The sequence below is a fragment of the Spermophilus citellus genome (assembly GCF_964194105.1).
Source record: "Spermophilus citellus genome assembly, chromosome: 4".
NCBI lineage: Eukaryota > Metazoa > Chordata > Mammalia > Rodentia > Sciuridae > Spermophilus > Spermophilus citellus.
Genome location: NC_138185.1, coordinates 144,481,631 through 144,496,382, shown reverse-complemented (window position 1 = coordinate 144,496,382; position 14,752 = coordinate 144,481,631). Strand labels below are relative to the sequence as shown.

The 14,752-nt window shown below is 42.6% G+C and overlaps 1 protein-coding gene across 1 annotated transcript in view; it reads right to left on the bottom strand.

Annotated features, from left to right (window-relative positions):
* RYR3 (ryanodine receptor 3) overlaps positions 1 to 14,134 on the bottom strand; it is a 518,939-nt gene extending 504,805 nt beyond the window's left edge. Inside the window, exon 1 of the mRNA XM_081292880.1 lies at positions 14,000 to 14,134. Within this exon, the coding sequence (XP_081149006.1) occupies positions 14,000 to 14,050 (51 nt within the window). The 5' untranslated portion in view covers positions 14,051 to 14,134. The remainder of the gene's footprint in view (positions 1 to 13,999) is intronic.
* Between the last annotated feature and the right edge of the window lie 618 nt (positions 14,135 to 14,752).

Here is a 14,752-nt window from a genome sequence, read left to right as displayed (position 1 = left end):
GTTTTTACAGTTACAATTGCTCCAATGATCTACATTTTTTAAAATTTTTTTAAATTTATATACGACAGCGGAATGCATTACAATTCTTATTATTCATATAGAGCACAATTTTTCATATCTCTGGTTGTATACAAAGTATATTCACATATTTTCATGTCTTCATACCTGTACTTTGGATAAAAATATTCTTCATATTCCACCATCATTTCTAACCTCATACCCCTTCCCTTCTCTTCCCACCCCCTCCCTATCTAGAGTTCATCTATTCCTCCCATGTTCCCCCTCCCTACCCCACTATGAATCAACCTCCTTATACAATGATCTACATTTTTACTTAAAGATCTGCCTAGTTTCTTAAAGCATCAGATATAAGAGTGGAAGAAAACAATATAAAAAGCATTCTTACATAATCTACATAGTCTACTCTATCGAAACCATGTAGCCATGTATGTTTGGGAATTTTTAGATTAAATTGTATTTATGTTAACTGGTTCTCCATTAACTAAAAAATTGAAGCCAAATAATCTTGATTTGCTCCCAAAATAGGGTTTTTTTTAAGTTTTATCTCTTTCTTCCCTAGAAGTCTGCATACTTCCTCAAACATGACACATACTAACCCTCCTCCAGGTTTTTCTTTATGATGATCCTTCTGTCTCAAATGCCCTTTCGACCCCATTTGCAATCTACAAACATAGTATAAAATCTGCCTCTTTTCAAATCTTTCCTGACTCCCTAGTGACCTAACTATTCCTTCTATGGTATATAACTTTTATGTTTACCTGGAGGCTGAGGCAGAAGAATTGCAAGTTCAAGGTCAGCTGTGGCAACATAGCAAGGCCCTAGGCAACTTAGTGAGACCCTGTCTCAAAATAAAAAATACAAAGGGCTAGGGATGTGACTCAGTGGTAGAGCACCCCTAGGTACAATTCTGAGTAGTGGGGGGCGGAAATCTTTTACATTTATTTAACACATTTTGTGCTGCTTTATCATTGGTTCTTTAGATGTCTAACTCTGACTACACTTTAGATCCTTGAGAATAGGATTATGTGTCTTGCTCAACTTTAAATTTTCCTCAATCCCTAAACATGCCTTTTACATAGTAAGTACTCCACAAATGTTTGTTGAATAAATTAACAAATGATTGCCGGGGCTCTTTACCTAGCTGTAAATGTCTTAAAGCTCTTTAGAAAGGTATTAATTTTGTCTTAGCTTAGTAGACACTGAAAAAATACCTCATTATATTCAATAATACATTATACCTAACCTATGGATTACAGAGGGGTTAGCATTAAATCTTCTTTACTCTAAAACCACAATCAACATGCTTTTAAATTTTCATTTAATCTAGGCAATTTATAGACAAGATCTAGGAGCCTCTTTGGCCTTGTGATCTATTTGACCTCTTTTGTGTATTCTGGAGGCCTCACTAAGATGTGAACCAGCAGGGCCTTAGCACAGCCAGAGACTCAAACAAGGCCTGGGGACAAGTCCAAATATTTGTCATCACCTACCAAATAGCTGAAAGTCAAGCACAGGTTTCTGTTGCTTATTAAAAGTGTGACTTGGGACCACAACCTTCGTATATTCATGAAATCAAGCACAAATATACATACATGAGCAGGTTTTTATTTAGCTAAGTCTTCCAGGGTGCAGGTGGGAGAGTTATTTAGATTTTGTTCCCAATTAATTGAGTTAGAAATCATAGTAAACAAACAATTTTAGCACATCTTCTGCCCCCCAAACAGTCCCATACCATTGAAGAACAGCTGCTTCAGGATCCCAAGTGGTTCATAAAAACCTGGGTGGAGCATGGGTTCTGCATCCTGGCAAAGGAATCCCCAGGCACTGGGTGTAGGATCTACCACTAAAGTGTGTATTATGTACCACATCATATATGGTAGCGCAAAAGGCAATGTATGCATAGAATGAGCCAGGTCCTGTGCTGCTCATTACAGCTCTGTAAGCATGAAAAATTTTTAGAGATCAGGTAAGTAACAAATCCAGAATTCAAGTTTGGGTCTATCTTACCTTATGTTCTTTACCATTCATTTTAGAGACTGCATGTGAAAGCTGTACTGATATAGATACAACAGTGATCTGAAAATGGCAATGTGGCACCAGAGAAACCATCAACTTTAAAATTTGTAATAGGAGAGAAAGAAATAGGACAGTCAATGAAAAAAAAAATCAATGTTCTGGCTAGGCAAAACTTATACTAATTATAGTCATTCATGGGAATTGTGTACAATCCTGCCTAATTATGAGCCAGTACAATATTTGTGTATAAAAATAAATGTCAGAATAACTTTGATCTAAAAATCTATTTAATTAGAATACTGAGTTCTATACATATGTAATCAGATATCAATTTACCAAGTGCTAAAATACATCTTAGTTTGTTTTCTGCTACTTTAAAAGTATACCATAGACTGGCTAAATTATCAACAATAGACACCGATTTGGCCCACAGTTCTAGAGGATAGAAGTTCCCAGATTGTGATAGTAGCTTCTAGAGAGAGTCTTTGTGCTGTTTTATAAGATTGCAAAGAGGTAAGTGAGCACTCACAGGTCAGAGAGGGAGCATTTAAACTCTATCTTTCTTCCTCTTCTTCTTCTTAAGTCAGTAATCTAATTATGAGGACTCGAACCTCATGACCTCATCTAACCATAATTACCTCCAAAAGGCTCCCCACCAAATACCATCAACATATAAATTTGGGGATTAAGTTTCCAACAAATGAATTTGGGGGTAGTAATGAATGTTTGAAACTGGAGCAATGAATGTGTGACATCTCTATAGTATTTAATACTTTATACAGTATCCTCTGACAATATATGCAAATGCCATTTATCACCAGATATTGGGAGGAAACAGGTAGCACACTCATAAAATAGGGTCTGCATAATCTTAGAATCCATTCACTTCATTCTGACACCTCACTGTGAGTTAATTATAATTTTCACCATTCTGTAGATTAGTAAACTGAGGCTAGAATAGGTAAAATAGCTCATCCATGTAGTTTGCTTTTCTATTCACAACTCAAGTGAAAGTTATTGATACTTATGAAACACCCAGATTCAGTACCATAAGAAGTCTCCTTTCTCACAGTTTTGGAGGTTGGAAATTCTTTTTTTTTTAATTAGTTGCTCATGACAATACAATGATCTTGACAATCATACATTTGAATCAAATGGGGTATAATTTCTCATTTTTCCAAGTGTATAGGTTGCAGAATCACATTGGTTACACAGCCACATTTATACAGCAATACTAGTGTCTATTTTATTCTGCTGCCCTTCCTATACCCACTTCCCCTCCCCTCCTCTCCCATCACCTCTCTCTACCCAATCTAATGTGAAATATTGTAGTATGTGGACTTGAGCAAACATATAATTTTGAACATGAGCAGTATAGAATATGTCATCAGAGAATATGTACATGCATAAAATTTTGTAAATGTTTCTTTTTAATAAAATAACTTACTTTTACAAAAAAAAGAAGTCTCCTTTCATTAAGGAAATAAAAAAAAACCTACCCATTCTCTGTTATTTGAAGAAATGATGCTATAATTTTTTAAAATTAAATTTCCCATCTACTTAGCCTGATTAAGCTTCTAGTTGTTGGGGCCAGCTTTATGAGTAAAATAAAGAGACAATTAGGGGGCTCTAACCTAATAAAAACAAGGCTCCATCAGCCTGCCCACATGCTTAGACTTCCTATGTACCGGTCTGTCCTAAAGGAGTGTAGGAAACATCTACTCCATTCAGGGAAGGAAGAATTCTTAACATGGTTAAATAATCAACATTATCCACCTTAGTTCCATGGAAAGCAGAGAGGACAAAGATGAGAATCATGTTTGATGTAGAGGAGGGAGCATGAATCAGAGGTTCAGACCACTGCCCCCAGCAGGGCTCCTCATGGGAGGGCAGTAGAGGACACAAGAATCAAACTTCAATTTAGGTTCATTCTTTGTGTTCTTAGACAAGAGAAGGGATCAGAGAAGGTGAATGGCCAGATCCTTATGGTAGGACGATCTTGTGTTGTTGGAAATCCCACAGAGGCAAATTTCTACACTTAAAATATAGGCTAGACAAGCAACAAACAAAATAAAACAAACCTTCCCAAACAAGACAATGAGATTTTTGTGGTTGAGGATTCTTCAAATCATGTTGCCCATTCTTTGATATGGGTAATTACAACTTGCTATCAGGGAGGCCGTTTGGCTTTTGCAAAGTAGACCTTCTGAGAACTGTTCTGCCAGTCTGTACTCCTGAGGCCCCAAACAATTCAGGCTCACTTCCATTCACAAGACCTGCTTATATTTATACTTAAGCAGAATATCAGGAATCAAGACTAGGGAATAATCACAGGGGATTGTCCTTTCATATTTTCTAAGTATAAAATGAATGAGCAATGACATTTGTAATAGCTAGTAGGACTAACATCAATGTTTACATTGTTTGTTGAGACAATATTAATAACTAATATTTATTGAGGACTTACTGTCTGCTGGGCAGTGTTCCAATCACCTTACATGGATTAACTCATTTAATCCTCATAAGAACCTTTTGCAACAGGCATTGTTATTACTTTCATTTAACACATGAGGAAACAGGTACAGAGTTAAAGAAACTTCCCCAAGGTCATACATTTTAACAAGAAACTGTTTTTATCATGGAAGCTTGAAAAAGCTAATTATTATAAATTCCTCTGGAGTGACTGATGTCCTTATTAATTCAAAAAAAGAACGAGCTTTCTCTTAACCCTGAGCTACCAGAAGTATCTAACATTAAGATGTCCTGTTCATCTATGTACCCAAAAAACTTGTTTGGGGCCAGGTGGAGAGTAGTAGTTGGTCAATAAATGTTGAATGGATACCCTGCTTACTCAAAATTTCATGATGTCTTTAGCTACAGGACAATTTTAAAGGATGTTTAAGAGTAGAAAAATCTGAATTCATTTTGATGAAATGACTATCATTTATTAAACCTATTAATCTGTCTGCCAATCCCTCTTTTATACACTGTGATACGTGATACATTGTCTTTTATGTTGACATTTTCATCCAAGGACCTTAATGGGCATTGTGAAGCTGATCCTAATCATAAAAAATATTCATGCATTTTAGGGAATGCATTCATTCAAACAGATTCTGAGTGTTCAGCCGCAGCTGCAAACTGCCAGGCAGCTCAGAATCCTGCTGCAGATGTGTTTAGCTGGACTGGCAGTGCTGAGAATTTTTTATTTGAATGTGTAGAACAGGGCTACCTCTCTTTGCAAATAAAGGCTGGTTCACATATTTAGCTACCTGCTTGATATCCTAAAGTGTTTAAGTTTGTGATTCCTTCAATCTACAGGAGGAATCGCTTAAATCTACTTGGAACAGACCAAATTTAAGACCCCTATTTTTTTTTTTTTTGATATTTGTAATATATGACTCATGCCTTAGGGTGTTAGGAACCTGTTTTAGTCAGCTTTTTGTCGTGACCAAAGTCCTGACAAGAACAATTAGAGGAGGAAAAGTTTATTTTGGCTCATGGTTTCAGAGGTTCACTCCATGGTTGGCTGACTCCATAGCTCTAGGCCCAAGGTGAGGGAGAACATCATGTCAGAAGGACATAGTGGAAGAAAGCAGCTCAGGACATGGCAACCAGGAAGCAGAGAGAGAGTACTGCTTACGAGGGACAAAATATAAATCCCAAAGACAAGCCCTCAGTGACCTACCTCCTAAATCCACATCCTACCTGCCTATGGTAACTACCCAGTTAATCCATATCAGTGGATTAACCCACCAATTAGGTTACCAGCTCTCATAATTTAATAATTTCACCTCTGAACATTCTTGTATTGTCTTACACATGAGCTTTTGGGAGACAGCTCATATCTAAATCATAACAGGACTTTTTAAGGCAATCAGGCAACTATTAGTCCAAGTCACTCCTTCCATGTATATAATATCTAGTTCTCCTGGAGGAGACTTGGAGTCCCTTCCAGGCATCCCTGAAATGGAAGCATCATTTCCATGCCTTTATAAATGGGTGAACTAAAACTGAGGAAAAGGCAGACAGTCCTACAGGTGTCTGGCACTAGAAATACTGCAGAATTACAACAAATGCTTTAGCTCTGACTTTATCCATTTGACTGGTGTGTTCCATTTTCTTTCCTAAAATGCCTCTTGCAGAGATGAAATTTGCTTAGCCTCATGTCTGGACCTTTCTCATCTTCAAGTCAGCCTGGACAAAAGAGGATGACTGGAGGTGAAGCATGAGAATGCTCAGAACCATAGCCATGTGTCCTGGTGGCTGAGATGAGGGACTCATGAGAGGCTCAATCTCATCCTGGTCACCCTATTTCCACCTGATCTGTTGGATTCAGCTCTTGGATCAATGTGGTGTTGTCGACAACTGGATCTTTGCTGTTGTCCTAGTGTTATTTACAGTCTGGATCTGGTCCATGGCATAGAGCACAGCAGTTCCAACCAATACTTCTTATACTGTGGACATTTATGTGCCATTGATGGAAAAGTTTCCATTTCTTCCTGTAGCCCCACTGACTAGTTCTCTCTGCTTAGGCCCATTAGAGAACTCGACTGTGAAATTGTCAGAGAGGTGGTGCCAAGCCTCGTCACTGATGGGGTACAAGGACTTTTACCTTCCAGGAAGAGCTTTTCCTGCTTACTCTGTTGGGAGACAGGAGCTCCCCTCAGCACTCTCCTTGTTTTCTACTGGAATTTTTCTGAGTTGGTTCCAGGGACTCTGGGGCATTTATTTACTTGGAGAAATACATTAATAAAGTTAGGATAACTAATAATAGGGTTTTATCAGTTGAACACTTTTCTACTTCAAGAAAATAACATCTTAGTTCTCACTTTGATATAGAGATACCTCATCTTATAAAAAGCAGAGATACTCTTTTTCTTCAATGCTGTCTCTGTTTTTGAACTGTCTAAAAGAAAGTACATATTAGCATCAGTCCTGGCTACAAAGAATGCGTCCAGGTAGTTCAAGCTTCCTTTCCTCTACTCAAAGATCTAAAAAAAAAAGATGAAGTCTCTATACTCCCACCCTCAGCCACACTCCTGGTCCCTAGTGCTTCTGCTCCTACTCAGGGTTCTCCAAGAACCAATGTAGTGCACCTTCAAGCTTGTCCCTCTCGGCAATGCTCTAAAGTACTTCCATCTTCCTCTGGTTCAATTCCCGTTCCTTTCGGAACTGGCTGTACTCAGCTGTTAATGATGCTAATCATTAATGGTTCCTGCTAAGTTAACAATTTTACAGTTTGTTTTTTTTCAGTAGAGGGGATTTCTTGAAGCAATGCCTCTTCCAAAGGCAGACCAAGGAAAAAGATATACTTTTTACCCATGTTGACACTGACACCAAACCAGACTTTCATTTCTGCATTTTCCACACAGCTGTCCTATCTGCTCATCAGTGGCTGATTCCCACAGCACAAAACCATATATACACTGACCTCAGTACAAAAACTGTTGGTGACCTGCAAGATTCTGCATCAGCGGCAACAGCGCTGTCTCCAGAGCTCTCTTCTGCCTCCTTTGCACTCTAAAGCAAGCAGCAGCAAGCAGCTGTCACCCCAGAGGGAAGGGCTCATGTTGAGTGTAATTTCTGAATCTCATTGTACTCTGGTTTTAGAACAGAGTGTTGATTTTTCTTCTTCTTGGGCATGGAATGCAGTGATAACCAGACTTCCTAAAGACAAGCCTGTGTAAGGCCTGAGAGACTTGGAATCAATGTGGACTTCACTGTCCGGGAAGATGGAAAGTGAAAAAAGAGGGTCTGGTATCTCATGCCTCTTATTGGTGAGTTGTATCTATTAAAGGACACTAGCCCTGTATATGACTGTGGAGTCAGCAATACACTCTGAGCTAGAGAAGGGAAAAACTGCATGGAAGGACAGGAGATACAGCTCCTTTGTCTTGGAATACTGTATCGTCAGTCTCAGAACTGGCCCGAACTTTGTTTTCTAGCAACCTGAAATCAGATATGACCTATGGAGAAGAAAAAAAATCATCCTGGCACCTCAGGAGACTCATCCCTGTGGCAGGATCAGGGTTGAGGTGCCAGCACTTTTTCTTCCCTGGCTCTGCACTGAAGAGGTGCTATGATGGTAAAACTCACTGAACCAAGGGAAACTGCAGTGGCTGGAAATGTCTTTGTCCCTAAAATACCCCAAACGAGAGACTGGCCAAGAGGACACCAGCCTGAGGCATGGAAGACCCAACCGGGCTCCCCGGAGACCACCTCCTGCAGCCTCAGTGCAGGCTGAGTTCCCCACCACAGAAGCATCTGCTTCATCCAGGTGCAGCCAAAAGAGCTTTTCAAAGGCCCCACTCCCTGAGCAGATGCAAGTAAAGCAATGAAATCCCTGGGAGGAAAAGCTGGTTGGTTTTATAAGGAAGCTGGTTGCCAATGCTCTAAAGAAAAGGAAGAATGGGCTCATAAAGAGAGTGGAGGGGGAACAGGAGGGATAGCTTTGAAAGGAAGAGCTATGGGATTCAATAAGAAAAGGTGATCCTTTGGGAAACAGTAGCTCTGGCAATTTTCTGGGAAGACAGAAAATAACTAAATATTCTGTTAGAGGCTGGAATCCTGGGAGCCCACCTGCCTGTCTGAAGACCATCACACTGGCCGACTTTCATTCTCATGTCCTCTATACTAATCGCTTGAGAAAAGTGGCCCTGAGGTACTGGGATGAGACCAACACTGGATGGAGATGATGTTAGGGACAGGGGCAACTGCGGTGCTTTTGCAACAAGAGACAATCATAAGCAGGGTCGTTTTCCTATGCAGACACAGACACAATGACAATACTCTGTGAAACACACCTTCTTCTCTCATTTGGGGCATTTTTGGAATTACTGTTGCCTCTCGTGACACTTAAGGTAGGGTCTCTCTATATGCAGAAGTAGAAACAAAATCTCGATTTTCTTAAGTGACTTGTTCAAGGTCATAGTGAGCTAGTGCTAGAAATAAGAATTCCTCTAAATTCAAATATCTTATTCAGGAATCTTCTCCTACTGGATAAATCTTGCATTAAGGGCAGCTTTAAGGATGGAGCTAATTTAGAAGGGTTTATATTGATGTGGAATTGAGGGAAATGAGCTACATACAGTATTGCATTCTTCAGACACAAGGCCTCCTAGCCTTACACAAGAGATTAATACAAATCAGTCAGAAGGATGCCAAGTCAATCAGAAAACGATGGAATCAGTGGCTTTTCTAATTATTTAAGTAGTAATATAAAGACAAAATCAAAGTAAGAAATAAAAAGTCCTTCCCAAGGAGAGAAAATAAATGATCACAAAACAAGCAAAGAGGCAAATAAATATATATATTATAAAACATGTTAAAATACAAATCCTTTAAACATAATCATCAGGGATTTTTGTTGTCCAGATAAATTCCTCCTACACTTTTCCAACATCCCCACACCCATCCCCACAGATCGGCCCCAAGGATCTAGAGAGATGTGTCTTTCCTTTAAACTAACATTAGAAAAGAAATTAAAAATCGTTTTAAAAGCATTTCACTTAACTATGCTCTTCGTTGCTTAATAATCATGTTAGCATAAGAAAAAATATGCAGGGGCATCAGCCACATGTCTTTCAATTGCAGACTTGAGGCGGGTCTCACTCCTTTTATAGTGGGTCACAGCACATTCCAAATATTCCCAAGCTTCTAGCCATCATCACTTCCTTCCCCAGGATGAGCTCAGCATTTTCAAATCCTTAAGACAGTCCTGGTCCTGGAAACCAGGCCTTGGCAAGTATGAGCCACCACTCCCATGGCGGTTGCAGACTTTCCCAGTCAACTTCACTTCTTTGGAAAAAGGACTCAGCTTCTCTTGGTGCAGTAGGTGCACCACTGATATGGGTCTTAAACCAGATCAGCTCTGAGAAACCAAAGGAGTAGAGACAGTAAAGGTGGGAAGTCCTGAAGTGACCTTGGGAGGCCCAGACAGTGCGAATATTCTCAGTTTAGTCATTTTAACCATTAAAACTAATTCAGCAAGAGAGCCCGTGCTCAGCTTGGCTGAGCACACCTGGGTGACAGGGTCAGCATTCCGGCACTTCCTCCATTACTACTCACCAGCACCCTGAACCGCTGTGCCTAGGGAAACAAGTCACTCTTGCCCTCCCCTCCCTCTTAGCTCCCTGTGGAAAAGCTACAAAGTGCAGGCACCACACTGCTGTTACGTAAATGGACTCTGCTGAGAGGAGAAGCAAGCAGGAATCTATAAACCACCAAGTAAAAGTTCATTGTCACTCCAACCTGGGACAAGGTGCTCTAAAAGGACATGAGCTTACAGTAGTGCCCCAGCTCAAATTCAGGGGTTTGTCTGAGGTGCCCTGAAGGCAGGAATCCCAGATAAGGGGAATAGTCCTTGACTTTCAGCTCAAGCACCTTCTCTTGTTCCACAAGATCTGAAAATATAGGTGACGGAGAACAACTTTCTACAGAGAGGGCTAAATTGGGCCATCTAGGACCAATCTTTAATTGAAACTTACAGAAACAAATGTCTATCTCACTCTGGGTTGTTGTAATTACCTTTGTGGAAAGGGGGTTGGCAAGGAGAAGACTGGGGTGTCTCAGAAAAATCAGCAAAGGCTTGGAGTTTTGTTTTGTAAATGGATACTGTAGTCTAAGGGGAAACATGGGGGGGATAACATCTCCCTGTCAACTCCAAAAGCAGGGTGTGGTGCCAGGCACGCCACAGCCTGTCTGAAGATAGGATAATTGTCGCTCTTCTCACCATAACTTCTTGCTTTCAGATCAGTGGCTGGCAGGTTTATCTGCTTCTGAGCAGCTTTGGAGCCATGTCAGTGACACTGGCTACGTCAGCAAGAGCAATTGGAAGGCAGGATGATGCCACTGCCAACAGCAGCAGGAGGGACAGTTCTTTCTTAAAGATGATTCTTCCATCTATCCTTCTGTCTGACTCTCTCCTTGGCAATCAAGACTGTTAGTGATTTCAGAAGGCCAGAAGAGGGTTGCAGTTTTCTACCACCTTCCTAAGGTTTGGGGTACAAATATGCTTATGCTTCCAAGCCACTTGTTTGGGGCCTGCCCCCTGCTTTGGAGACAGTGGGCTTCCAACCTATCAAAGAATATAACCAAGATGAACACCACCACCTAGGAAGTGTCTCCAGCCACACCACATGTACCTACAGTGATTACTGCAGTATTTCTCAATGCTTGCCATCAATAATTCTAGCTGCTTTCATTTGTGGGGCACTATCATTATACACCTGATACCATAGTCACCAAAAATTTGATTAGAATCCTTGACACAATGATGTTTTGTGGCCCATTTTTTTTTTAAGTAGGTTTTTAAAAGCCTCCGCTTTTAGGGATAGCAATCCTGTAAAGTTCACTGCTGCAAAGATATAATTTTATTCCATTGTCAAATAGCCAGCTTCTGGTCCAGGACAATGCTAGGATGAGGAAGCATTATATGACTCATATATGGCCAAAATGCTTTAGAAGATGTTGTTTGGGAAAAAGAAAGAAACTCCAAATAGAGGTAAGTAAATTCAAAATGAAACACCTTTTCTAACCCAGGCATAGTCACAGGTGAGAAAATCCCACTGCTAGCATAACCCAGTGATTCCTGGCTCCCTTAAAAGCAGCAAGATGGCATCAAAATTCTTTGCAGTTTGAAAGCTTATGATAATAAAATTCCGATAAATCATTTTGTCTAATTCATAGATGAGTCAAGTTCAGAAAGAGAGTCAAGTTCAGAAAGCTGCAGTTCTCAGTATATTCTTAAGACTATAACCTCTGGAGTACTGCTCACTGCCAGACTCCAGTGGGGGGTTTAATTAACATTACATAAGGACAATTATCAGAAACTTTCTGGGCAACCTAGCCAAGTCATTTGATTGCCTATGCTTTAGTTTCATCCCCTATTTTCTCCCTAGTACACCAAAGATGAGGAAGTTAAACTATTGCATAGGGTATAGAACTGAGAAATACATCAAAACACACACACACACAGACACACACACACACACACCCTTCAGGCAATTACAAGAAAGAAAAGAATCAATAATGACACATATGAAGTCACTGACCCCATGGTTGCTTTAGCTATCCCACAGCATTCTGCAATAGAGTTCTTAACATGGGTCCTTGAATCTCACAAGGGGTCCTAAATGGGCTTTAAAAGAGGTTCATCTGCTCAGATCTTTGGGGCCAGAAGCACCCGACACAAAGTTTAAGAACCACAGCTACAAAAAGCCATGGCTACAGGTATACAAAAAACATTTACACTTCCAATGGAGAGGGAAGATGGCCACAGATGCCCAGAAAATCAGGTGAAGATGCAGATCTCAGGAAAACCACCAGGTTTCTAAGTCTAAACTCTCTGGGATATCTATTCCAAGATGCCCTCCAATCTGTCCGAATTTCTTCATCATTGGTGCCCGGAAGATGGCAAATAAGTAGAAAAAATTCACTGAGGAGGGACAAAGCAGGAAGGGAACAGCCACCCATTCAATACTGAGGACACCTGTTGGAGGAAGAGCCAAAGGATTCCACAGGGCTCTGGGAGGTATAGGCTGCTTTGTACCTTTTTTTTTTTTTTGGTTGTAATGAGTTGTGAGTGTAGGACCATTTTGTGTGCAGTGTAAGAGATGAGGATGGAGACTACATTTGTAGATCAGACCTAGGAGGAAGTGATGAATTCTCTGGCCTTTAAGTAATATTAGGAGAGTAAAGGGTCCTTCACAATCTCCCCCAATAAGACCCAAGCCCCAGCCTTGACAAAGGAACCATGTTTGGGAGAAAAACTGAAGGGAACTGAAAGTAATCACTTCAATAAGGGCATGTTCCAAAAGATAGACAAGAGCTCTAAGTTGTGATCTTGAATGACCAGGTCAAAAGAGAGAAGGGTGAACTTGAGAGAGGGAGAGAATTTCATTCTAATTCATGAGAGCTAAACAGCTCATATAAAATTACCTAGTACTTATAAAACAATTTACAGTTTAAAAAACATAATGTTCACTATTTAACTATTATCACCCCTAAAATGCCAGTTATGTTTTCTCCATATTACACATGAGGAAACTGAGGCTAGGTAGGTTAGATTATGTGACAAGCTCAAGGTCACGAGGCTGAAATCAGCTCTAGGAAGCGTCCCAATGCCCCCCATCCCTCTGGGTGGTCGTCCACCTTGAAAGTCTTTATATTAATCCCTAAGGGACAAGGTTGATAGGCTGCAAGAGATTTCGCCCCCCGCCCCCAATTCTGGGGCGGAGCATTGCCCTCCAGTGCCAGGGAGAGGACCTGAGTGACGCGGAGCTGTAGACCGGGGTTTCCCATCCTGCGGGGCTGGCGGGCGGGGAACAGAGGCCAAGGCTCTTGCACACTGGGCGGTCGGTCAAATAAGGTTCTAGCAGCACTTGCCGGTTTGAGGCATAACAAGAGAGGGGCAGCGATGGATGAATTTATAAATTTCCTTCAGAGAGCTCCTAGGACTGGGACCAAGCACCTGAGCCCGCTTCGCGACCCAACTACCCACTCTCGCCCCTGCCCCTGTCCCTCAGGCTCCTTCCTTGCAGTTCCCCACTGCGTGCGGGTGCCTCCAAGGAAGGGGGCTGGGGTAGAGTGTGGAGGTGACCAGGGCCGACTCTGGGGTACCTCTGATCTTCTAGGTCAGGGCAACCACGAGCCAATCCCAGCTTGAAGTTTGGGCATCAAAGGTTTCAGACCAAGTAGCGAGTTGCCCGGAAAGCGAGCAGTACAGGGTGGGGGTCTGGGATGGGAGGGACGGTAGAGAACGAAGGAAAGGCAGGAGAAGCTGCCCCTTCCCATGCAGCCCCTCGCCGCTCCGAGGGTAGGTGACTGGTCCGCCTCTGCAGCCCCCGAGCTCGGAGAGCGCGCTGGGCACCCGGCCTCGCGGCGCAGCGCAGCCCCTCCTCGCCCGGCTCTGCGCTCCTCCCCACCTGCCGGCCGCCTCTCCCCCACCGCGGAGACTCACAGTCCGCAGGAACTGGATCTCATCCTCTCCTCCTTCTCCGCCTTCGGCCATGACTCTCCAGGCGTCAGCGATGCTCCAGCCTCCGGCGCCTCTGCTTCCCCCGACAGCAGCTCGGCGTGCGCCGACTGCTGCTGCGCTCTTTCTTCTCCTCCCCCTCCTCCTTCTCTTCCTCCTCCTCCTCCTCCTCCGGCTCCTGGCTCAGCCTCAGCAGCGCCGAGCTAATCCCCGACCATATAGGGAGCTGGGCTAACACTCCACTGCACTGCAGAGCGCCAACGCCAACCAAGCAGCCCGCCCACCCCTCTCGCCTCTCGCCCCAGCCTAGTGCGCTGCAGCCACGGACTCCGAGGAGAGCGCAGCGCTGGGCGCGTGGGGTGGGCTGAGGGCAGCGCTAGGGACCCGGGTTGGCTCGATGGGGCCTCCCCCTCACCGAACCCTTAGCTGAGGCGCGCGCCCCGCGGCGACAGGAGGATGTCCCCTACACTGCTGCGATTCAAAAACAAAGGCCACTTGCTTAGCTCCAGTGCGCCCGGACTGGCACCAACCTCATTTTGCCCACTTTGAGTGTGTGTGTGTGTGTGTGTGTGTGTGTGTGTGTGTGTGTGTGTGTCTCGGGGGCGGGGGGGGGGAGAGAGAGAGAGAGCTCGCGGAAGAATTGATTCGGACTCGAATGCCTTGGTCAGACCCCCAGCCATGTAAGGCTGAGTGAGATGGGTGTGCCATGGTTTTTAGGACACAGCGGTGCTGAGTGTT